Source organism: Girardinichthys multiradiatus, chromosome 5, assembly GCF_021462225.1.
Source record: "Girardinichthys multiradiatus isolate DD_20200921_A chromosome 5, DD_fGirMul_XY1, whole genome shotgun sequence".
NCBI lineage: Eukaryota > Metazoa > Chordata > Actinopteri > Cyprinodontiformes > Goodeidae > Girardinichthys > Girardinichthys multiradiatus.
This window is the reverse complement of record NC_061798.1, coordinates 35,798,480-35,825,273: the sequence shown is the minus strand read 5'-3', so window position 1 is coordinate 35,825,273 and position 26,794 is coordinate 35,798,480. Positions and strand designations below refer to the sequence as shown.

The 26,794-nt window shown below is 38.7% G+C and overlaps 1 protein-coding gene and 1 pseudogene across 3 annotated transcripts; both read left to right on the top strand.

The window, feature by feature from the left end:
- The first annotated feature begins 7,338 nt into the window (after window positions 1-7,338).
- LOC124867700 (membrane-spanning 4-domains subfamily A member 4A-like) lies at window positions 7,339-15,243 on the top strand. 3 transcript variants are annotated; one of them, XM_047364272.1, is made up of 7 exons: window positions 7,339-7,496; window positions 8,799-9,032; window positions 9,112-9,213; window positions 10,431-10,487; window positions 10,865-11,074; window positions 11,918-11,968; window positions 14,686-15,243. In XM_047364272.1, the coding sequence occupies exons 2-7, from the start codon at window positions 8,829-8,831 to the stop codon at window positions 14,770-14,772; spliced, it is 711 nt and encodes a 236-aa protein (XP_047220228.1). In that variant the 5' UTR covers window positions 7,339-7,496; window positions 8,799-8,828; the 3' UTR covers window positions 14,773-15,243. The 3 variants fall into 3 exon arrangements, with proteins under 3 accessions (XP_047220228.1, XP_047220226.1, XP_047220227.1); XM_047364270.1 differs by having other exon boundaries at window positions 11,918-12,043; XM_047364271.1 differs by lacking the exon at window positions 7,339-7,496 and adding an exon at window positions 7,922-8,075 and having other exon boundaries at window positions 11,918-12,043.
- Window positions 15,244-16,761: 1,518 nt separating this feature from the next.
- LOC124867722 lies at window positions 16,762-23,780 on the top strand (annotated as a pseudogene).
- The last annotated feature ends 3,014 nt before the right edge of the window (window positions 23,781-26,794 follow it).

Here is a 26,794-nt window from a genome sequence, read left to right as displayed (position 1 = left end):
AATAGTCTCCCTCACAATCAACTATTCTGGTCCAAAAACTTTCACCTAATAAAGCATGCACTATTCTACTAAAGGAGTAAATTAATAACCAAAAATAGGGATGTGGACTGAGGCCAGATGAAGATCAAACCAGCACTTTATGGACCGAAGTGGGAATAAAACAACACTTTTAAATTACTTTGAAAATTAACAAAATTAATAAACGGTGAAGCTTGTTTCTGTCCAGTAATGCGTTTTGATGGCAGCTATCAGCTGACAGAATGGTAGAACTGGGTCACTTCAACATTATACAGCAAGGAGAAGCTTGGTTCTGAGCTCAGTTTGCGAACTGGTCTAAAAAAATGGGGGGTAATAAACTTCCAGGCGGGAACCAGTGTGAGAACAAAGGCAATAAACCACTGAGACACTGGGATAGTTGAGGGGTGTGAGCCGAGGTACACCTCACAGCCTCGTGTTTGTTTCCAGGTGAAATGTCAATAGTCCAACTTTAAACTCCTGACTGATTTAGGATCAGCCAGTCAACACACAGTGAAACACCGACATTCAACTTTGCTATGCCCAGCCACACTTCACAGTCCACAGTATTAGAACGGCAAGCAGGACAGTTCAACCACATTCAAGTTAATACAAGTTAATACATTGGGTTAACTGGTGGTGATCATAGGCCAGTGTGGAGAACAAATGTAAACTCGCCCGCAAGCTTCTATTTCTCCAGGGATTGCCTCCTCACATAGAATCGGCCCACTACGTCTGGAAATGGCTCTTAGCGTAAGTTTAGTTCATTTACCTCATAAAATGGACGATGACCCAACAACTTAATCATTCAGTTTGCAATAATTTTAATTTGGAATAGCTGGTCTGGAGTTTTTTTACATACTGCAATTGTAAATGTGTATTAAGCTGCTAAACTGAGACTCATTTGAACCAAATGATCGACACATTTCTCCTGACTGCAGAGGATCCAGGGAAACTCTTGTGGCCAAGTTAAAAAGTAATTTTAGTTGTTTACCTTTTTGTCATTGCTCATTATTTGTTCCAATCACACCAGTTTACATGTTTATTTTTACGTTTATTTATTCATAGGTCATTTGGCCAGTTGAATGTAGTTGTATTAATCTTTTAAACAAAAGCAGACTGTTGCTTCTTATTATGAAGTGGTTTACTAAACATCATGGAAACTGTAAGAGAACAACAGAATCTGATTGGGCCAATTAGAGGTAAACACTGTGACTGACTTGGTGCAAAGCTTCATAGCAAGACATTTAAAAAAGGCCAAATAAATAAAATAAAATGTCATACCTTTTTTTAATTAGCCTGACAGAACAACTGCTGTAGAAATTTAACTTGTCCCAACAAAGTGTTAGGTTGCTCCCAGTTTTATGAGCCCTGTTTTAAATATCTTTTGAGGCTTTTTTTGAGAAAAAAAAAAACATTATTATTACAGAAAAAGTTGAGATGTACCATTCTTTCTTGGTTTGTTGATTTTGCTTTACAAAGGAGCTGAATCCTCTGCAACATCCTGGCTTTTAGACTGAGCTCTGCAGAATTGGCTTTATTGTTAAGAGAGATATTACACCGAAACAATCAGAGTAATTTAATGACTGGAATGAAAACAAAGAGGTTTTTTAGCCTTAAATATGGTGTAAAGATCGTCTCACCTTGGAGCAGCTGTGGCTCTATCGAAGTTAACAGAGGCATACTCTACCATCTCTTCCTGTCTGTTCTTCATGTGTCTCCTGGACTGAGCTGATCTGATGTTGGAGTAAAGTTGATCGTCATGTTTCTTTGTAAAGTGGACGGCAGCATAGACAACATTTCCTCTGTTGCTTTCATCTGTGGACACAAATCACAATAAATCTGTAGGGGACCCCTTTGAAAGAGCTTTAGAGTACTGTTACTAACACAGACACAACATACAGCAGAACCAGATCAGGTAAATCAGGAGCTAAAAAATAAGTGAAACAAATCATTTTTGTTTATTTCTGGTAATTATTTGGATTGATTAATTGTTCCACAAAGCAGCACCAACCACATGTTGAAAGAAGATCCAATTGCTTTAAAGTAGAAGCTTAAGGAAAATGTTCTAAGACTGCTAAAGACTCAGCGGACATCTGACATGTGTCTTGGCAAAGTAGACATTAGTAACTTTTTTTCTCTGACCTGCTCTCTGGGGACTTGTCGTGCTTCAGGTCTGGGCTGCTTCTTCCACACTTTGTTTTTCCTGCTGGGAAGAAATTAGCTTCGAAGGTGAAACTGAGGATTCAAACAAAATCATTGGCAAACAGCTCTTTGTTGTAACAGAACTGCTCACATGATCCACACAAAGATGGAGATAAGTGTCAGAGCCCGGAGAACAGTAGGAACTGCAGCAGCAGTGATTCGTTTCCATGACTCTAACAGGGACAACATGGAGAAAATAACAGTTAAGTACGGTATGCAAAAATAGACTTTAGCAATGACTATTCTTAAAGGCACATTGATCCCCAACAATGAACAACCATCAAGTATTGTTTCCTGTTCAGGCATACAGTTAGTTGATCTTTTTCTGGTTCTGGTTCTGTTTAACAAAGTGAGCTCATCTAATGAAATGTTGGTATCTCCAGCTTTCTTAACATATGTAATGTCAGTGGTTGAACATTAGCCTAAGTCAGGTCAAGTCAAGTTTATTTATATAGCGCTTTTCAGCAACAAGACACTCAAAGTGCTGTACATGAAGAAAAACATCACAATGATACAGAAAATCAAACACAGAAAATCAAATCAAATGACATTAATAATCCTTGGGGGTTTACTGGTAAGAGCTGGTTCTAATCCAATCTTTCTAATAGAAGTTATTAGCTCATTAAGTCCTCTGTGATAAGGAATTCATCCTGTGCTAGAAGAAAAATTATAATATTAATCCTTGAAGTCACTGGTATGAGGCAGTTGTGGTCCCATCATTCAGATAAGCTGGGTCACTGGTATAAAACAGTGATTTTAAATACTAATGTTTGGCTGTCACTGGTATGATATAGTTATTATACAATCCCGGGAGGGGCTCGGAGTAGAGCCGCTGCTCCTCCACGTCGAGAGGAGCCAGTTGAGGTGGCTCGGGCATCTATACCGGATGCCTCCTGGACGCCTTCCTCGGGAGGTGTTCCAGGCACGTCCCACCGGGAGGAGGCCCAGGGGACGGCCCAGGACACGCTGGAGGGACTATGTCTCTCGGCTGGCCTGGGAACGCCTTGGGCTCCCCCTGGAGGAACTGGAGGAGGTGTCTGGAGAGAGGGACGTCTGGGCGTCTCTGCTGAGTCTGCTGCCCCCGCGACCCGGTTCCGGATAAGCGGAAGACGACGAGTACGAGTACAATCCTTTTAAGAAATCTAAAATTCTCTGCTTAAGTCCAAATTTGCAAATACTAATAATATTTGGCTTTCGCTGGTAATCCTTCTGAGAAATCTGAAAATCTATGAAAAGTAATAAAATCACACATTTAGGTAGATGAGAAAAGAGACCACATTAGGTAAGAAGAGGGAAAAAAAAATCATATTTCACACTTTATGCAGTTTGAGATTGCAAAAAAAAAACTCAGCACAAAGAAGCAACACATATACGAAACAACATCATGCAGGGGATCCGGTGAAGGCGTTTGTGAAGGGGTGCATATGTTTATCTTGAGCATGTGTGTGTGTGTGAAAGCTCCACTTTCAAAAGCCAAAACTGAGATTAGCAGAACACCAACAATTTAACAACATCAGTGCTCACACTTAAAGAGCTGAAATTGTAAGATATATTGTAACAAATACCTCAACTTATTTGAATTACATGTAGTATTTAATGGTAAATGTTTAACAGAGAAAGTAGATGACTCATTCTGGGATAAGAAAAACCACATAGAGCATTAGGTTAGGACAAATTTAATAATTTTGAGATCTAAAAAAATATCTGTATAATGGTGTAGTGTAGGTGACTGAATGTATTTGTAAATATAGAGAAACATCACTGGATGTTTTGCTGGATTTGTTCACAGCCCACTGCTGCAAATAAGTTCACTGAATGAGTTAATTTACGAGTGCAACAGCTTTCACATATCTGATCATTCAGATTACATTTTAATGCCAAGTGTGAAGCTTTTTTACTTGGATTTCTTACACACTATACCCATACACTTAAGCCATGGGAGATCAGTTTAGCTTTCATTGTAGTTCAGTATTTGCATAACTATAAAGGTTTTTATAAAAATGCTCAAGCCTTACTTTGAATTAAACTGCATCTAAAAGCTCAATTTATTTGGTTTCTGATCCTGGCCAGTCGGCACTTATAAAATAAAAATAACTAGACGCCTGATCAGGGGAGATTTTAGTATTTGACCTTTAGAGATGCTCAGCCCCCGGTGAGCTGGAATAGGTTTCCTAAAGCAATCACTGCTTCATGTGGTTCCATCTCGCAGAACCCCACGAGGTTGTCACGCCCCTCGTGGAGTGGCACTGACGTCAGTAGACAGGCCAATTCTGCAAGGCATAAACCGCAGCGATCATATCAACAATACAATGTGAGAGCCACTGTTTAGAGAGTGCCAGACCTTTCTGTGAGCCGGCATAGCAAACGAACAGGGAATCTGTCCGTCGCAGGTGCTCAGACGAGGCCCTGTTGTTAAAACGGGCAAGCTGTAATGGCTTGAGTATGGCCTGCAGCCGAAGGCAAATTAGGAATAAAGGAGTCATCCTACCACAGTGTGACACCTGACCCATCCAGGATCCACCGGCAACATCTCTCACTCACAGACAAGGTGTGCAGTTCCCCCACCCATTTGGCAGAAGCCATCGCCAAAAGGATACTTAAAGCCCACCCCTGCCAAGGGCTCAAATGGGGGGGACCAAAGGGCGCCTTGCACCCTTCAGGAACAGGGAAACATCCTTATCCCATCCCATGGAACAACCATTAAGCCCATGATACCAATGAGAGATGGCAGCCACATAGACTTCCATTGTGGACCGGGACTGATCCAGATCCAACAAACGCCGAAGGAAGGCAAATATGTCAGCGACTGGACAATGTATGGGGTCCAGCGCCACCACGGAACCAATCCTCGAAGACCACCAACTAATTCGTATAGACGGCACGTGTGGATGGTGCCTACGCACTAGCCATAGTGCGGCCTACCTCCTCCCTGTATTGGGAAAAGGGATTGGCCCTGTAGGGGTAAAAAACCTTAGCTGGAGGCGACTCGGCTCTGAGTGGAGAACCCAACCCCCAAGCTGGGACAGGAGGTCCCTCCTGGAGGAAAGGCAAATCGGTGAGCCGGAGCAAAGCCTGTGCAGCAGATGAAACCAAGTCCTCGCTGGCCAGAAGGGGGCTGCCAAGAGGACCTTCCTGAATAACCTTCAGGAGAGTTTGAAAGATAAGCCCGAACGAGGGAAAAGCATAAAGGAAAGCCTGGGGCCAATGATGTGCCAGTGCATTGTGGCCTGGAGGACTGGTGCAGTCTGTCAGGTAGAACCAAAGGGGACAGTGAACTGCCTCTCTGGAAGCTAAGAGGTCAAAGGTCCGCCAGATGCAACTTACAGCCTCCAGGTGAAGCATCCATTCTGGTTCTTTCTGCGGGCCTGGAATGCATGCCACCCTCAGGCTGGCAAAGCGCAGGGCCTCCCAGGTCAGGAGCCGGTGAGTCAAGGACAACAACTTCCATGACCTTGTCCCGCCTTGATGATTGACATAACAGACAACCGAGGTGCTGTCTAACCTCACCAGGACATGCCTGCCTCACAACCAAAGAAGGAAGCTCCAAAGAGCCAGGACCGCTGCCAGGAACCCCAGGACACTGACGTGCTTCCTGCCTTGTTGGGGAGACCACATCCCCTGTCCTATTCGGTCCTGCCAGGTTGCGCCCCAGCGGATGAATCTGTGTACACGACCTCTCTCCAATACGGGAGGTGCCTGTGACGGACCCCCACCATAATATATGTCTGGTCCCTCCACAAGGGCAGGGACTGGAGGAAGTGAGGCGAAACCTGAACCCTCCTGCTTTTGGGGGCATGCTGTGTGGGGACATAAGCCGGTCAGCCACATCTGAAGGGGCCGCAGTGACACCAGTCTCAGGGGCACCACACCTGATGTAGCCGTGAGCATGCCCAGAAGGCGCATATACAGGACAAAGGGCATAGGACAGAAGGCAATGAGCCAGCAGTAATGGAGAAAAACAGAGAGAAAAGCATGCGTTAATAACTCTCACTGGTTCTGCTTGAACTGGGCCACGCAAGGGACATATGGTGAGAAAACTATTGTTTTACAATGTTTCTTAAAAGTGTCTGGGAGCAGATCTACACTAGCAGAGGTAAAATGGAGCTCCTTTATTGCACAAGATATGGACTGACGAGAGCAGAAAGTAGAATAGTTTTTGGATAATACTAAAAATGTATCATTATAAGAAGTTCAAAATTGTTTTTTGACGAGAGCAGGAGTCCAAACCTCAGAACTGTATGTGCTCATTTGTTCAGGAATGAGTCTTGGTTTGAATAGCTTTCTTCCCTCACTAAATAATCATTTCATAAATGCATTTTGTATTTACTCAGGTTATTAGTATCTGATATAAACATTTATTAGAAACATTAAAATGTAAAAAAAAAATTTTTAAGTAATAAATATGTAAGGGGAGACACTTTAACGCAGCATTGTACCTGAGTGTTGTTGCTGACCATTACAATCCCTTTACAACCACAGTGTACTCATCTTCTGATAGCTAACTCCAGCAAGATAATGGACCATGTCACGATGCTCAAGTGATTTAAACCTGATTTGTTAAACATGACAATGAACTCTGTACTCTGATGGCCTCCACACTGTTGAGTCTGAAAACAAAGAAACGGCAAAGGTATACCTAATAAAGTGGCCAGTGCAGATGAGTTTATGTAAAGCTACATTTTATTTTTAATTCGCAACGTGTTAAACACATATTTTTTTGGCGTTTTATTTAAAAATCTTTTGTTTGACATTGGGTCAACAAACTTCTGTTCCCAGAAATGATGCCGTGGAGCTTCCCTGGGATGCCTTCATAGACCGCTGGAATTCTAAAATTCAGAAGCACAGCAGGTTAGGAGAATAACGCTGTCTGTAATGCAGAAACGATTCTAACGGCGTTGATGATAATCTATAAGAATCAATCTGTAGTTGAAATCAATCATACTTAATACAGATGTCTTGTTAAAACACGCGAAGTAGCTACTCATTGCTTAATTTGTTTAGTCTTGTCGACAGCTCAACACATTTGTTTTCAATATTTCGTAAAATTTCTATATTGTCATCCTAATGTATGAATTTGTTTTATTTTTCTCTTTTCGCCGTGTTGTTATGATGTCATAGTAAATTTAGTTTTAGAGCGGAAAAAATGACCTATTTGTGAGATATACGGTTTCCAAAGGACACCTGAAGGCAACCCTGACCCGAACCAGGACAGATTGACAGTTTTGAACTCAGATCTCCACTCCGAATATCTTTGTAAACTAACGAATTTAAAACAGGTAAGCAACTTTCTTTTCCTCAGGAAATGAGATGAGAGCTTTCTGAAATAATATTAGATGTATTGTGTCTTTATTGTCTGTTGTCGAGTTTATTACGCTGCGCCACAGAGTCCCTGTTTTAGTAGCTTTTTATTAAGGCCACTTGGACGTGTTAATTTTTGTCATTGAGTTTTAATATCTAAAAACTCTAGAATGAAAGGTAATTGTTATGATTACAATGAAATGCATCTTTTTTTATTTATGTTTTTTATGGTGCTGCAGGGTGGCGCAGTTATTGCCATAAGAGACTTTGTTTTTAATTCCTGACCCACGGCTGTTTTTGCTCCTGTCCTTCCTGGTTGTTTGCACAAAACGTCCCGGGGTCCAATAAAAGCTCTTAGTCTCTGTGTTTATCAGGAGTTGGACGCACCCTGTCGAACAGCTGCCAGCAGCTTCTATGGCTCTGGAGTGTTTCCTAGTGAAGTCCGGATTGAAAAGTCTAGTCAAGATTAGTCAGGACTTTCATTTGGGTTTTGTCTTTGTATAACTTTCTGAGCGACAGTGCTTCAACTCTGCAGGCATGGTTTTATAAAATTGCAGGTTTGTTTAAAGTCCCTTTTGACTTGACTGTTTTCCTTTCAAAACTATATCTTAGACATTTTTACCGATCCGCCATCTAAATCACTTGGATTAGATATATAATCTTTTCTTGGTCAAATGTGTCAAATGTTTTCTTTGTCTCATCAGTTTTATCTTTCTACCATCCTGTCAGACAAACATTGGATTTCCTTAACATTTGGAAGGTTTAGAGAAGAAGGAAAACATCTCAGGCTAGTGGAGGACAAGTCGACTAGAAGGAAAAATGTTTGTACAGCTGAAGAAAAAAGCATCTGCTCTTTAAAAATAACATGGCAGCATGACACTTAGGCTTGCCCAGCTGCATCTAAATGAAGAACAAGGCTATTGGAATATCATCAACAGGATAGCGAGCCCACAAAAAGCAGCAAATGTAAAACAAAATGGATAAAAGAGAAAAGGACAAAGGTGTTACAATTACCCAAAGTCTGGACCTGAAATACTTTGGTGGGACCTTCTGAGAGTTGTGCAGAAACCTCAGTTAACAGAAGAAACCCTGCAAAGAACAGCTGGCCCGGTGCACCAACTCATCAATAAAGAGTCCAGATGTTTATACTTCTAAAAGGGGGAGAAATTGTGATTTGTCTCTTGGACTCCATGTCTTGTGGCTCACAAACTCTCGTTTTAGTTAATATTTTAAGCATCTTCAGGACTTTTTGTCTCCTTTGTACCTGTATATTTTCCCAGAATTTCCTCTGTGCTCCGTTGACCTTCATCATGACGTCCACGTCTGTCACCACTGTGGGTGGAGTCGTGATTGTAACACAAATTATCCCCAAGGATGACCTCTCCATTCCCCTGCAGACTCCTGCCAACCCCACAGCACAGGCTCGGCACCCAGTCCCAAAGACCCCGCCTCGCCCCTCTATGAAAGAGGGCAAGGAGGACATCTTCCTGCGGGGGGAGCCACAGGCCCTCGGGGTGAGAGTCTGACACTGAATAGACATTGGTGACTAAATTAACTTAGCAGACAGTAACTGATCCATTTGTCTTTTGCCAGGTTGTGCAGATCTTCATTGGCATGCTGTCTGTACTCTTCAGTCTGATGGTGTTATTTTCAAAGGCTCTGATCCTCTATGTTCCGTTTAGCCTTGGTGTTTTGGTACGTAATCACAAAACTGAGGAAAATCTGAAATTAAATCCAGATAACGATGTACAATCCTGTTTTAAACTTCTGATTTAGCCCTCATATATTGCAGTTTTCCTACCACATATCCTGAGGTTTCCCTTTAACCCTTTAAAATGGTCCTGGTGTATAGCTCTCCAGGCCTTCTAAAGGTCTTTTTGAGTTTTTCCTTAAACTTTGGCAAATTTTTGTATCTGGTTCCCAGGTGGCGTTTAAGGCCTATTCGGTCTCTGTTTACCTAAATCAAGAGCTGTCTGCATTGTTGAGCATGTTCCTAGTGCACAATAGACTTATTCTGTCCTTTTTGCATATGATATGGTTCCGTCTTCAAGCCATAATCTGAGAGTCACTTCCTCTAAGTCTGAGGCTATGGTTCTTAAATGGAAAATGGTTATTTGCTCCCTGTGGGTCAGGGGTCAGGCTATGCATAAAACAGAGGAGTTCAACTATCCTGAGTAATGGTAGGATGGAGCTATGGTCGAGAGATATGGATAATGACTGAGATATTCCATGGAGTGGCAGGGCTCAGCCTAAAGGTTTCTACATACCCAGAACAATCCAAAACTCTTTTCCCTCAGACAGGACTGTGAGAAAAGATTTCAAAGTTCTTTCAGTCTGTTTTCAACACACTGTCTGGACAAAACCTTCTTCTCATGATGTATTTCACAACTGATGGTGTGGACCGGTCAAAAATGTGAAGTGGGAATGGTTAATTTGGAAAAGTACCTGACATATGCTGCAATGGGACGGCACTAGAAGGACTTCCCAGAACTTTATTGTAGAGTATGAAATGTTCTGGCCAGAATGTTGTGGATGAGAAGTTGGTGTTCCTACAGATTGTGGGATTCCTGCAGATACTCCGATGTTGCTTTGCCAGAATATTAGCTTGCAGTGGAAAACTGAATTACATCTTTCTCCAGTACTTCTGAAGTCATTAAATATTTCACCACGAATGAAAAACATCAATATAAAAAAAAACCCAACTTTCATATGTTTTTGTAGATGCTGATTTGATGTCAACAGAAAGTTTGAAAAATGGCCATTTTGGCCAGATCATGATGAACCTAGGACACCTGATTGAAATGTGTTGGGTGTGAAAAGGCTATAAAATGATAGAAATTGGTGAAAAGTATTATTAGTTTTTTTTAGGATAAACTTTAAGGATCTAACCTGGACATTCTGGTGTTTTTCAGTTTGTAGTATCTGGCTGTCTGGCTCTGGCGGCAGGAAGACGCACTTCCGCCGCACTGGTGAGGTTTTTCCTTTTTAGATAATAAAAATGTAATGATTAACTAAACTCAAGCATCACAGGTGGAAGATAAACCTAAATTATTTTGTGTTTTCTGACAAAACAAATTTATGATTACAAATATTTTTTTGCTCCAGAATTTTTATTATTCGTCATTTATTTCAATACTTTTCATTTATTTGTTGGATGAAATTATAATGGTTAATGTGTCTTCTTCTTTTATTCTATGTTCATTTAGCTGTGAGGTGTGAATACAATGATCACAATATAGTTGTCTCCAGCTCAGCCACCTGCAGCACAGTGATTTCAAAGCACATCAGTAGAAAAAGCAAAGCATTTCTGGGTCAGTTTAAGTCTAAGTGGTTTCCGTCTCTGCAGGTCTGGGTGTCTCTGGTGTCCAACGGGTTCAGCGTTCTGCTCAGCCTGGCAGGGGTGATCTACAATTGCTTGCTGCTGGCCAGTGGCCCCCCCTCCAAGATTTTTTGTGACTACCAAATCTCCAACATTCAATTCAAAGCTTTGAACATCACCAGCAGAGCTGTGTCTGAATGGGAACAGAGATGCCCCGGGGAACTGTGGAGACTGGATGTAAGTCTGAGATGAACAGATGATGTGAGTGTGTAGAGCTGAACGCGTAGAGATGCCATGCTGCACAGCTGGTTCACAATTCTCAGGTTTGAATGCCTCACCTGAACTCCTCCAAACATGCTTCCTGCCCATGTGTCCAAGCAGCTCAATCTTTGTCTCGTCTGACCAACAAATCTTCCCTCAGAATAGATTTGGCTCATCCATGATGCCCACTACAAGTCTAAGTCAATCTTAAATTGTATTGGCTGTGGTGCTTTCTCAGTCCACACCCTCTCAGTTTAAGCTGATGTAATGTTTTCACTGTGGAGAGGGACGCAGGTATTCCAACAATCCATGACAGGCTTGAGAGTTGATGGTTTCTGGGTTGTTCTTGAACATCCCAACCAGTTTCTCTGGGGTACAGTTTGGGTCTTTTTCCAGAGCCCTGCAGAAAGGTGACACATCTGAATAACTTCTAATTCTGTACAATTGTTTGAACTGATAATGTTGGAAGTGGTTTTAAAAAGGCTCCTAAAGACTTGTGCAAATATCCAGTTCTCCTTAAATCTTCACTGCAATCCGTGAACTTTCCTATTGTTTTGCATATTTTTCAATCCAGAGAGTGCTTTCAAATGAGTCCTGCTTATGTTGCAAAGACAAATTACCATCTGCACTTAATCATGATCACCAACCTGAACTTAAAAAGTCTTGGTCTTGTCAAGTTATGACCTTCTGGAACCTCCAGCACCATATATTAATAGATTTAGATAACTGTATGTGTACGTTGGAGCCTGTGAGGATCAAAGAATAAATGCAAATGTCCGCATCTCGAGTGTTCATCTTTGTTTTTGTTGCATCTTTTAGGAGCTGCTTTACGGACTCCTGGGCGTCTTTCTGGTCCTGCTCGTCCTGCAAGTTTGTGTCTCAGTCACAGTGTGTGTTTTATCTGGAAGAATTATCAGAAGCTACAAGTGTTACTACCCTCTTGTGGTACGACAGCGTTATCCCTCACTGATGCACAGAAAATAACATTTCTCACACACTAACGTACAACAGTAGCGACTAGATAATTAGTTTTCATGACAACTATTATTTTCCACTAGGATTAAAGGAAATATTGACAGGCTTCCAGCTCCTGCAGAAATGGATAAAGAGAATCATAATCTTTTTAAATAAATACAGTTTTAAACTTAGCTTAATGTATTTCCTTTATATCCTTGAACTAGATTAATTAAAAATAGCTTACCAGCATCTATGAAGTCACAGAGCCTTGCAAAAGTATGTACAGGTCCTTCTCAAAATATTAGCATATTGTGATAAAGTTCATTATTTTCCATAATGTAATGATGAAAATTTAACATTCATATATTTTAGATTCATTGCACACTAACTGAAATATTTCAGGTCTTTTATTGTCTTAATACGGATGAGTTTGGCATACAGCTCATGAAAACCCAAAATTCCTATCTCACAAAATTAGCATATCATTAAAAGGGTCTCTAAACGAGCTATGAACCTAATCATCTGAATCAACGAGTTAACTCTAAACACAAGCAAAAGATTCCTGAGGCCTTTAAAACTCCCAGCCTGGTTCATCACTCAAAACCCCAATCATGGGTAAGACTGCCGACCTGACTGCTGTCCAGAAGGCCACTATAGACACCCTCAAGCAAGAGGGTAAGGCACATAAAGAAATTTCTGAACGAATAGGCTGTTCCCAGAGTGCTGTATCAAGGCACCTCAGTGGGAAGTCTGTGGGAAGGAAAAAGTGTGGCAGAAAACGCTGCACTACGAGAAGAGGTGACCGGACCTTGAGGAAGATTGTGGAGAAGGGCCGATTCCAGACCTTGGGGGACCTGCGGAAGCAGTGGACTGAGTCTGGAGTAGAAACATCCAGAGCCACCGTGCACAGGCGTGTGCAGGAAATGGGCTAAAGGTGCCGCATTCCCCAGGTCAAGCCACTTTTGAACCAGAAACAGCGGCAGAAGCGCCTGACCTGGGCTACAGAGAAGCAGCACTGGACTGTTGCTCAGTGGTCCAAAGTACTTTTTTCGGATGAAAGCAAATTCTGCATGTCATTCGGAAATCAAGGTGCCAGAGTCTGGAGGAAGACTGGGGAGAAGGAAATGCCAAAATGCCAGAAGTCCAGTGTCAAGTACCCACAGTCAGTGATGGTCTGGGGTGCCGTGTCAGCTGCTGGTGTTGGTCCACTGTGTTTTATCAAGGGCAGGGTCAATGCAGCTAGCTATCAGGAGATTTTGGAGCACTTCATGCTTCCATCTGCTGAAAAGCTTTATGGAGATGAAGATTTCATTTTTCAGCAAAACCTGGCACCTGCTCACAGTGCCAAAACCACTGGTAAATGGTTTACTGACCATGGTATCACTGTGCTCAATTGGCCTGCCAACTCTCCTGACCTGAACCCCATAGAGAATCTGTGGGATATTGTGAAGAGAACGTTGAGAGACTCAAGACCCAACACTCTGGATGAGCTAAAGGCCGCTATCGAAGCATCCTGGGCCTCCATAAGACCTCAGCAGTGCCACAGGCTGATTGCCTCCATGCCACGCCGCATTGAAGCAGTCATTTCTGCCAAAGGATTCCCGACCAAGTATTGAGTGCATAACTGTACATGATTATTTGAAGGTTGACGTTTTTTGTATTAAAAACACTTTTCTTTTATTGGTCAGATGAAATATGCTAATTTTGTGAGATAGGAATTTTGGGTTTTCATGAGCTGTATGCCAAAATCATCCGTATTAAGACAATAAAAGACCTGAAATATTTCAGTTAGTGTGCAATGAATCTAAAATATATGAATGTTAAATTTTCATAATTACATTATGGAAAATAATTAACTTTATCGCAATATGCTAATATTTTGAGAAGGACCTGTATACCCCTTAAACTCTTTCCACAATTTGTCACATTACAACCACAGGGAATTTTTGGGGATTTTATGTTTTTCACCACCTCTGCACATCTGCAAAATATTTGTCTATTCTTTATTGTAAAATCTCTGTCTAAGTCAGATTGAAAGGAGGGCAACTGTAGATGTCAATTTTCAAGTCTTGCCACTAATTCTCAGTTGGATTTGGGTCTGGACTTTGACTGAGCCATCCTAAAACATGAACATGCTTTCATGTAAAGCATAATATTGCAGCTCTGGCTGTGTGTTGCAGAAGTCAGGCTGGAAATTCAAGCGAGACGTTTTGCCCTTGTTTCTGGGCAGATGAGATGAGAATAGTTAATCACAAGAGAAAGGGAGAAGAAAAAAAAAGAAAACAGGAGAGGGATTAGAGAGAAAGAAGTATGGGAAGGAAGCTTTGGCACACCAATGCTTGGTAGATAAAGAAGCAGAAATAGAAAGAAATTGTCCTAGTCAAAGTTTTCATCATTACTATTTTTCTTTTTGTTATCAGACTTTTTTTTTCCAGCAACTTATCAATGGTCCTGTAATGTCAGAAACATTTTCATCTTTTTTTATACTTTAGACTGTTTTGTTCTGACTATGACCACTTATACAGATTAGTTTGAAAGAGGACCATGTGTGACAGTAAGTACAGGAATTACAATTGGTGTTTTGTTCCATACAGTATTTAGATCTTAAGATGTTGAATTTTGTCCTGTAGGTGAAGGCTGATGACAACAGTTCTCTGCTTCCTTCTGGAGCATTCGAACACAGCAGCGAGAACGACCTCCGATCTGAATCCCCCTGAAGAGAAAACTCTGAGTATCATTTTAAATAAAAGTATCAGACTGCAGTAAAACCACTACAAACTCTATTACACTCTAACTCTGCCTGCTTGTCTTCTGTAACCATTTTTTCTATGTTCACTGTTCTGCTAGCTCACTTTTACAACACCAGAAATATGACGCACTTTTCTCTATGTTCTAATAAATCATTTATTACTTTAGTGTTAGTCATCCTGTCCTGCATAAAATGGTTCCTGGAGCTTTAGTGCTTCAAACTGAAGTACAGGAAAGTTCCCAGACATTCCTCAAATCCACAGATGTTTGTGCAGCAGGTCAAAGAAAATACATGAATGCAATAAAATGAGGTGTGTCCTGAATTCTTTCTGACCCAGTTGTCTTCTGTAGGTCTATTGATCATTAACAACATTAAGATTGTTTTTTGTTTTTGTTTGGATTATATTACACCTTAGATAATAAACTCTCTTTACAACACAGTTTGTTGTCTGGAAATTTGGGGGGCACTGGGTAGTTTTGGGATTATCTGTGGTTTGTTATAATATGTACATACAAAGTTTAGTTTGTAAATTGACATTTAATTTTCACTCCATTTGAACTACAAACCACTGAAATAATGCTTTCGCTTTTATTACTCTTCTTTAATCAGTCGCAAACAAAGTATAAAAGCATGCACAATGTGTTAAGCACTTTGTAAAGTCATAAAAACCAATGGTGTGAAATTGAAGGTAGCTTGGACTGTTATAGCTGCTGTGTTCAAACCACAGAGGAAATGTGACAGTGGCCATAAGTACTGAAGGTAGAATCATTTGTGACAGAACCTTCTCAGGACAAGTGATGGAAGAAAAAAAACAAGCATTTGACTGCTACAGTGAGTGCATTTGTTCTCGCATTTCTTTCTCAATCAGGTACTGTATGTCCTCTTTTATCTGTCTATTAAATAAAGGATGCATACAATCTGTAGAATAAAGCAGAGTGTCATGTAAGTGGACTACTTATGTAAATAGTTTGGTTGGAGTCAGTTTGTTTAGAGTGCTGTTCATATTGTGCTGCAAAAAGGTCTCCTGAAGACACGTGGTTGTCTGTAAAATGTCACATAATTCTTTTGTGAATGCAACATGTAAACTAAATGGGAGCCTATGTGTAATTTTTATTATAAATTGATTTTTTAAAAATGCTGAAAAAGAAAAAAAACATTCTCTATAGAATCAAATTGTAATGTTCATAAATGTCACAAATTACCTTGTGAAGGGGCCAAATTAAGAGTGATGAATGTTTTGTATTTTTGTAACCAAGCAAACATTTGCTACCATTATTATATAAAATATCCCTGTACATAGATACTCAAGTCAGTTCATGTTGCCTTTTTGAGGCCTAAACATCCACTAAAGTAAATTAAATGATGCATAACAGGCAAAAATGATGAACCTTTTTTGTCTTTTTAAAAAATTCAGAAACAGCCAGCAATCTTCAAAAAGTATCTAGGGGGTATGGCTCAAACCCAACAAGAAGTCCACCATTTTGGATCATTGCCACCAGTTTTATTTTTTACTCTTTTGCAATGTCTTATAAGAAAACGGAACTGTTATTGGCTTCAAACTCAGTCCGTTTTCCATTTATAAGTTGGGCTGTGGCAAATGAAAAAATTAGGACGTTGTCATAACTGGAATATAAAACGTCTGATCAGCACTAAATTTGATATGTTTGATGACAGCTGGCACTGGGGCACTTTTGTCACTTCATTAATGTCATAAAACCAAATTACAACAGACTATGAGCAGCATAAAGGAAATTGTTTTAAATAAGCAGACTTAATTTTTAAGTTTAAAAATCTTTACTATATGTGTATGAATAAATGTTCTCACATAAAAAACAGGCTTTTACTTATGTTTCTTTTGTTTTTTTAGAATTTACAAATTTACTTTGGAGGCAAAAAAGTGTACAGCACCCCACACATTTACTTCCTTTTCTCTTTGCAGTAAAAACAGATGTGGCTTATGTCTTTATATGGTTCATCTGGCAACATCTTGATCAACACCTACGTCATCAGTCCAAGCCCACAAGAAGACAAATTCTTCTTGTACTCTCTGTGCACAGACAGGGCAACACAGGGCAGGAAAAATTAGCTTTTTATCATTTATTTAAATGAAAAACAGCCCATGTCATTAGAAAAGCACCACAGAATTAACTAGGAACTTAAGAAAATATTTTATAAACTTACAAATGGCATTCTGTTGGGGGGCTTTTAAAAGCTTTTCAGTTTATTATTTCAGTAGTGTAGAAGAGGGCATCAGTCTATTATCTGAAAGGCTGGTTTTGTTGATGGGACAGTGCTGATGAAGTCACACTTTCATAAAAGTGAGACGCATGACGAATATTCAACCTGATCTGGGTCGACCTCTTAATGTTGTTCATCAGTATTGAAGAGTGTGCCAGATGCAGCTGTGCAGCAGTTCTCTAAAACTTAAAAGACAGCATGTGAGAAAGCACTAAATGTCTAAAAAACTAAAACAGATCACACTTGAGCGAGTGTTTCAATTCATTTGGTTTCAAGCACTGATCTAGAAATACAGACACAAGTGGCTCATTTCAGCAATGGCACAAATATAGTCACCACATCTATAGATCAAGAGACTTTGGGACAAAGCAAGAATATTCTTCCTGGGTTGCATATTTCTGAGCTGAATTTTTGTTCTATTAGTTAATCCCATTCTGATTGTGTTTTCTGATGTACTGCAGGGGTTCAGGGTCAGAAGAGCTGGAGCGTGACTTACTCTCCCTCAAAGATCTGTGCTATAAAAGGCTCAACAGTGGATTTACGATGCAACTACACATATCCACCCAAAACAGAGGATACTGTTACAGAAGTTAAAAACTTAAAGTGGTTCACCAAAGGGGGAAATACTGATCCTGTGGATCTGAAAACTGACCAAGACTACGTAGGTCGTGTAGAGTATAAAGACGGCTGCACTATAGAAATTAGAGATGTAAGAGAGACTGACTCTGCTGTTTACAAGATAAAGTTCATAACAAATCACCAACATGGAAAATATACTGGCTTACCAGGGGTTCATTTGTTTGTCTCTGGTAATATTTTCAACTTTAATTTGATGATCAAACTGTGTTAAGCGATTATATGAGTTTAATTCCTGTTATGTTGTCTTGCATTCAGCCTTGGAGCTGCATGTGATCAAATCGGAGCGCCGACAGAATCATACTTGGACAGAAATGAAATGCAAAAGCAACTGTCTGCCTGATCAACATCCCTACACCTGGATCAAGAACGGGAAGGAAATTTTGCCAGGGAACTCCTCTTCTTTTTCATTCACATTTTCTGATACAGACCACATTTCATGTGCTGCACCAGGATACAAGAAGTTCCCCTCTCCATCAGTGTGTCAGTTGCCTTTAGCATATTGTTTTGTGCCACACAAATGGTTCATGCTAGTGAATTAATGTGTTGTTCAGTTAGAATGCCATAAAACATTGGTTAGCCCCTAAAAGACAGAAACAAAAAATAATTATTGAATAATTCACATTTTATTGAAATGAACCAAACAAATTGGTATAAAACCGTTCCCAAGTTGTTTTATTTGTATTATAATTGATGCGTTACCAATTATCACGAGGAAAAAGATACATTTTGTATACATTAAAAAAACACAACATTCTTAAACAGGATTTAACTCTTTTAGGAAATTGTAAATCTATATATTTGTTTTTTCATACATCCTGCATTTCTATAGAGAAATTTAGAAATTAAGTAACACAAAATTCAGTGCAGAGAAAAAAGTATTTTCCCCTTACAGGTATTTTTCTTTTTTGTCAAAATGAAATGTTTCAAATGAACATACAAATTTTAATGTTCCACAAAGATAACCTAAGAAAATTCAATACACAGTTTTCAAAGGATAATTTTGTTTATTGATAGAAAAAAGCAATAAAAAGCAACCTAGTCCAATTTGAAGAAATAAAAATGAATGTTTTCCAATCATTTTTGTTAATCACCGTAAATTAATGACTAAACAATATAGGGGGATAGGAAGGTATGGGTGGTTGTTTCTTTTACACAGATGGTCTGGTTGGTTTAGACAGCTTTTTTCTCCTTGAAATTTGCATTTTCTATTTACCTTGGAAGTTCTAACGTCTAAACACTCATGCCAAAAATAATACATTTAGCGATACATGGTGTTACCAATAAGTTCATGTTTTCTATTCCAGATATGCCAAAGCTGCCCTCTGTGTCATTGGGTTCCTCTGGTGAAATACTAGAGGGCAGTTCAATAACTCTAATTTGTACCAGTGATGCTAACCCAGCAGCTAATTACACCTGGTACAAGAGGAACGTTCCGGATCCTCTCGGCAAAGACTCCCAACTTGTCTTCAAGTCTGTTCAGTCTTTTGACGCTGGAAAATATTTCTGCAAAGCTGACAATATGCTCAAAATGATTAAATCGGAGGACATCTCAGTTGATGTAGAATGTAAGAAAAATGTTTTCTTAAAATGACCCCACTATTTTCTATTTATTTTGCTTTCTTTATTAAACCTTTAAACCTTGTAAACCCAATCTATGCATGGTAGGAACTTGTCAAAAATATTTTTAATGCCTTCATTTTACAAGGCAATTTTAATAAAAACAATTCTTGCGAACGCGTTGTGACGAAGATTGAACTTTGACATCGTCTTACTTAGTACACCTCTGTTTTATATTAGCTGACAGGAGAGAAGAAATATATCTTAAAGATAAAGAAAATAATTGCCATTAAGAAATGATTCACAAAACTGACCATTACATTAGACATAATAAAATATTAGTCTCCTCATCAACCTTCTTGTTTTATATAAATGAAGAGAGGTCCATTTCCTCACTAAGTCCCAGGAATGCTGTTGGTCTCAGCTAGAAACTAAATTCAATTCAATTCAATTCAAAGTAAACTGGAATCCATTTTCCAGAGATTTTTATATGGGAGTAACTATTTTCATGTGTCAGAGAAGCTCTAGTCTTCTTACTTACTGAAGCAGCTTCGCAGTTAGTAAGTTTTATCTCAGAGCGAACAAGTACCATGTCTCTATGCTTTTGTTATTTTAAAAAGAAAAACGAGAAAAATAAAAACTTCTGAGAATGCATGTTTGGATGAAAGGTGCGGTGTTGTGCATTACCTGGTGAGAAGGGGATCATATATATATATACATATATATATATATATATACATATATATATATATATATATATATATATATATATAAACAGAGTGGGTCTCCATATTTACATTGTCTCACAATTACTAAATCCAAAGAAATAATTTCAATGACATCTCGAGATTTTGGATCCTTAAACCATCATCTTTTTGGTCAGTTCTCTGGTTTAGCTTTATATCACAGTTCATCTTAGAAACCTTACCTGGCATGATATTTGCTGGTGACTAATTGATGCTAAAATTTCCTCTGATTAACACCAAAGACAGCCTTGGTACCATGACTCCAGGAGTCAGATATGTCTTCAGCAAACCAAAAATGAAGCATGTAAGAAATCATGTTGCTATTTGATATGAACATCCTTATCTGATCTTTATGCCTACATTTATTCTTTTATTCAGATGCTCCGAGGCTTCCCTTGGTCTCATTGACTCCTTCTGGTGAGATTGTGGAGGGCAGCTAAGTGACTCTGACCTGCAGCAGTGATGCTAACCCTGCAGCTAATTACAGCTGGTTCAAAGAAAATGACCAGTCGCTGCAACATTCAAGACAAAATTTCACCATTACAAATATAGGCCAACAACACAGTGGCCTTTATTACTGTGATGTTCAGAACAAAAGAGGAAGTCACAAATCTGCCATACATCTCACAGTTGTTGCAAGTAAGTTGGATAAGTCACCATGTTCACGCTATCTATGCTACAGTTTTACTTTTTGAAGTGGGATTTTGTGTAGAGATAGTGAGAAGTTCTTGTCTTAGCATATTACAGCGGTTTAAACCCCAAAGCTATCATCAAGCATGAGAGGAAATCACACCCAAGCATCCCACTATTTGAAAACATCTCCAATCTTAAAGATGCCACAAGTGTTTATGTTAACACCATGTATAACATTTAAACAACCAACAGATTTGTATTAGATGGTTAATCAAATAAAAGTGTCTAGTTGTTGATTAGGGGTGTACCACTACGGAAAGATAACCCATGAAGTGAAACCACAACAAACCATCATGGAGGACATCAGCAAACAAGAGCTTGCTAGTTTCTTAGTCAACAATAGTGATAATTGAGATGAAAGGTGAACTGATCCAGAGCTTTATGTTGGTAATGTACTTCATTAAATGTAGTTATTTACTTTTAACCCCACTTTAAACACACTGTAAATATAATTAGATAAGTAGAATAAAGAACCTTAACTGCAAACCCAACTGCATGTAGCATTCAAACAGCTCCTTGCTAACAATTCAGAGCCACAGTCATGAGAAACACACATCATCAATGGAGCGAACATGGGACCATACTTTGCTGTGGAAGACGATGCTTTGGACCACATGATTAAACTAATAGGCCCATTCTGACCTAGTACTATCAATCCTAATGAATGATCCTGTCTCTACAGCCCTAAGTACAGGTGTGAACACACTTAAGACACAGTCAAGAAGTTTTGATCAGACTAGGGCTGCATGGCATCAGAAAAACATGCAGCTGAGATGTTATTGGTAAATATTGCAATGATGAAATCAGTTGAGATAAATCCACTTTTTCCTCTCTGTTTTTGTACCAACTGGTTGTGATGCAGGTATTTATGCCCATTTTCCATTAAAAAAGTTGATTTATCTTAATTCTCTAAGGGATGTCACTCAAGATAAGGAATATCACAAAGCTGGCTGTAACTATTCTGCTGCTGCTGATTCTTCTCATTTTTCTCTCTCTTTGGATGAGGTAATATCAGACAAATCAGATAGTTCCACCACCCTGATCTTTGATTATATACTTTCTTTCGCTTGCTGAAATACTTAACTTACGTAATACAGGAAGAAGAAAACAATTGGCTTAGAAACTGAAAGGAAGGAACATGAAGAGAATTTAGAGGTAAGGCGTTCATTTGATTAAACACAATCCTTATTATAATATTATATTATCACAAGAGCTTAAATAGAAGACAACTGTACTTCTCTTGTTTCTTGAAAACGTATCGCCTCTCATCCAAAAGGTTTCTTCAAGTTTGAATATGGTTGAAAGTACCAAGGTAATCAGAACAATCACACTAATAGGGCCATTGAGCTCACTAATGGAGCAATCAGGCAGTCCAAAAAAGGTAACTTGTCGTCGGCATCCTTCTTCAGCAACTTGGTGTTTTTTTTCCCATTGAGTTGATGTGTTCAGTAAAGGCTTTCACTTCTGTGGCTTGGATTTTAACCTGAGTGTCATCCACATATCTGAACCAGTAGCCAGGTGTTGTTCCCTTGTGGAAGTTCACACTCAGCTTTCCACTTCCTCCATGTAGAGATTAGCCCCCATGGGTGAAACTGGGGATCCCATGGCACCTCCATGCTGCTGTCTGTAGATTTTGTCCTGGTCCTGTCTTGAAGCTGCTTCTCCTCTTGGAGTCATTTCCTGACAGTTTCCACTGTGTCCACTGAAATCTATAGTTCTGACTACAACTTCAACTTAGAAGCCTGTTACGTCCAACCATGTTTAGAACTGAAGATGCACTTTAGATGAGAGGTGAAACGTCTTTAAGAAACAGGAGAAGTCCAACTGCCTTCTACTTAAGCATGCAGTATTAAAATCTAAAACAGCACTAAAGGAGTTAAAGTAACACATTTGATAATAGTGCAAACAGCTCTAAAACAGTAATGTTTTCCATTATTTTGTTTTAGAAAAATATGTTTTAATAAACAAACGTTTTAATTCACATCATTTTATCTCCTATTCTAGCTTGGTATGGATCCTAATTATGAGAACATCTCATCTTTGAGAGCCTTTGTTGCATTACAGAAGGAGGAGGAAGAGAAGCAAAACAACCCAATGTGAAATCAGATCACACCCTGCATGGATGAACACAGCTACAAATTTATACATGACTGAAACTTAGGTGAACTTATCCAAAAAATGGCCTCAAGTTACTCATTTCTAAGTTTCTAATTTTTTTAGCCAGCTTGGGGTAATTCATTTTATCCAGGAAAATAGGCCTGAGAGATGGCAAATTATTTGTTGACCGGCACATGAATTAGTTATTTTGTCTGTCTGTTTATGTCAGCCGAAAACTTAATTCAAAAACTGGATTCAATATGACTCTTGAATTTTCACTCATTTTCACTCATTAATACGGTCCGTCCTGCTCCATCTGACAATAATCGATTCTGATTTTATCTAAATCTTCTTCCCAACAAAGGAATCCTTGATATTTAAAAGTCTTCTAATACATGTAACCTCTTTTTTTTTTGCTTTCTCTTAGTCTGCTAATTTTTCCTGAGAACATAAACATGTTTTTCAGTTAGTTAAAGAAGTTACAAATAGTACATTTTGTATTACAGGGCTTTGAATAAAAAGCATGTGATTTAACACAGTCACTACAATAATTTTATTTCAGTGGTGTTGAGCCTTTTCATCTTCTACATAAGATGTACTCGTTCCTAAATACATTACACCATCCAATGCAAGTGCTGTATTGGAATAAAAAAGTATAAAAATTATGTTTAAAACTAAATACACCTAGCATTGTGACACTCTTAGGGTGTGATCACTTATATAGATGTTCACCTGTCTAAAAAGATAAGGCGTTTATCAACTTGTAGTTCCTCTGACATGACAGCAGATGTCAGCAAAAGGTTGGAATTATACATCTGAGACTAACAATTTAAATCCCACTCCTCATTTGTGTATTGCTACTTTTTGTTAGGATCATCAGTGACCAGATTCAATGTCTTAAATACAAATACCTGCTATTTATATTTATTATATTGGATATTTCATGATTAAGGTCTACAAGTGCCATCTCACATGCACCTAAATTAACACCGCCACCACTCCCACGTTGCCGCCCACAATCAGACGTTACCACACAATGACACAGCAGCAAAGAAAACACACAACCACCAAAAACATAAGACAAGCAAAGTAAGGCACATACACGATTGTTACATCATATTTAAGGCAAAAAAAAAAAACTTTTTGCTTTCATTCCAGTCATTAAGTTACTCTGATTGTTTCTCTTTAATATCTCTGTTAACATCAAAGCCATTTCTGCGAAGCTTAGTCTAAAAGGCAGGATGTTGTAAAGGATTCTGCTCCTTTGTACAGCAAAGTCAACAACCCAGGAAAGAATGGTACATCTCAACTTTTTCTGTAATAATAATGGTGTTTTTTGACCTATGAATAAATAAAAAGTGTAAAAATAAACATGTAAACTGGTGTGATTGGAAAAACCAGTGAGCAATGACTAAAAAGGTAAACAACTAAGATTATTCTTTCACTTGATCACAAGAGTTTCACTGGATCCTCTGCAGTCAGGAGAAATGTGTCGATCATTTGGTTCAAATGAGTCTCAGTTTAGCAGCTTAATACACATTTACAATTGCAGTATGTAACAAAATCCAGACCAGTTATTCCAAATTAAAATTATTGTAAACTGAATGATTAAGTTGTTGGGTCATCGTCCATTTTATGAGGTAAATGAACTAAACTTACGCTAAGAGCCATTTCCAGACGTAGTGGGCCGATTCTATGTGAGGAGGCAATCCCTGGAGAAATAGAAGCTTGCGGGCGAGTTTACATTTGTTCTCCACACTGGCCTATGACCACCACCAGTTAACCCAATGTATTAACTTGTATTAACTTGAATGTGGTTGAACTGTCCTGCTTGCCGTTCTAATACTGTGGACTGTGAAGTGTGGCTGGGCATAGCAAAGTTGAATGTCGGTGTTTCACTGTGTGTTGATTGGCTGATCCTAAATCAGTCAGGAGTTTAAAGTTGGACTATTGACATTTCACTTGGAAACAAACACGAGGCTGTGAGGTGTACCTCGGCTCACACCCCTCAACTATCCCAGTGTCTCAGTGGTTTATTGCTTTTGTTCTCACACTGGTTCCCGCCTGGAAGTTTATTACCCCCCATTTTTTTAGACCAGTTTGCAAACTGAGCTCAGAACCAAGCTTCTCCTTGCTGTATAATGTTGAAGTGACCCAGTTCTACCATTCTGTCAGCTGATAGCTGCTATCAAGACGCATTACTGGACAGAAACAAAATTCACCGTTTATTAATTTTGTTAATTTTCAAAGTAATTTAAAAGTGTTGTTTTATTCCCACTTCTGTCCATAAAGTGCTGGTTTGATCTTCATCTGCCCTCAGTTCGCATCCCTATTTTTGGTTATTAATTTACTCCTTTAGTAGAATAGTGCATGCTTTATTAGGTGAAAGTTTTTGGACCAGAATAGTTGATTGTGAGGGAGACTATTGGTCTAATACATTTTCACACAGATAAAGAGACAGTGTTTGTGTTTATTTTATGTAAGAGTGATTATCAGTCAACTAAATCCTTACAGAGTATTAATCAGGGGTGTAGACTGTGCAATATAACTGATGATGGTAAAGTTCATTCTTTGACTGTTGGTGTTGTCCTGGTTCTCTTTATTCAGATGCCATAACAAACCATCAGCAGCTTCATCACTGATGGGATCCACACTAACAGCCAGATGGCTGTTTCTAATCAAAACATGCAAAAAAAAAGGAAATAATGTTCTGTATGATGTATGGCTCTGGTTCACACATTTCTCTGTGTACATAAAGACAGTTTTGACCTACTTTTTTAGTGGCATAAGCTAAGTGTGCTAACTGTTCACCAGACATTAATTAGTACGCAGGTATTTATTTGCAGAGAGACGTCCTTTCAGATGTAAGCAGCTACCAGCTTGAGTGTGCAGATCTTCAGAGGTTTTGTTTGGTTTTTCTAACGAGTGTTTATGAAACCTCCTTCACTCAATATAACCTTGTACTAATGTAACCTTGCCATGAACACACTTTATTTCTTTTGTTGAAACCATACAGATCAGTATTATATTTTTACCATTGTATCTGTTATTTCACAAAAGGAATGTTTAATTATTCATGTATTTCTGGGTTAGGGAAATGTTTTCATTATTTGGACATTCATAGAGGTGTGCTTCCTCACTGCACTGAACTGGAAACAAACTTGTAACTAATTAACTAAGTTAATTAAACATGGGTACAATAAAAACAAAAGGCATCAACAGCTAATATGTTGCGTTTATGTTTTTATGACACTAATGTTTGACAAGTGGTGTTGGTTATAAATCAAATATTTTAAGTTGTTTTTTTTTTTTGTGGATCTCTTTTTTTCTTTTGAATATTACTTATTACTGTCTTTGAATAATGTATAGTTATTTCAAATCCCACCACTAGAGGGCAGACGAAGACCTTTCTAATACCGTAGAATAAACCGTTGAAATGCTGGAGACGGTCGAACTACAGGCCTCGCGTGTTTTCTTCTGTTTCATTCACTTTATTTTACTTTTATTGACAACTATAAAGGAGAGTTAAATATGTTAAAAATAAATGAGAACAGCGGCTGTTGTAAATAGTGGCAGTTGAACGCAGCAGCAGCAGTTGTTTTATTCCCTTGTCTCTGTAAGATGAATTAAATAATACAAAACTCCTGGACTGATATTTTTCTTTCTTAGAATTCAGTTTACTATTTATCGTTTAATTACATAAGAAATTTGATCGTCTTTCTGTTAACACAAATATGTAAATTTATTGGAATAAGCTCTAATCTTATAAATTCTATGAACACATACAGGTCCTTCTCAAAATATTAGCATATTGTGATAAAGTTCATTATTTTCCATAATGTCATGATGAAAATTTAACATTCATATATTTTAGATTCATTGCACACTAACTGAAATATTTCAGGTCTTTTATTGTCTTAATACGGATGATTTTGGCATACAGCTCATGAAAACCCAAAATTCCTATCTCACAAAATTAGCATATCATTAAAAGGGTCTCTAAACGAGCTATGAACCTAA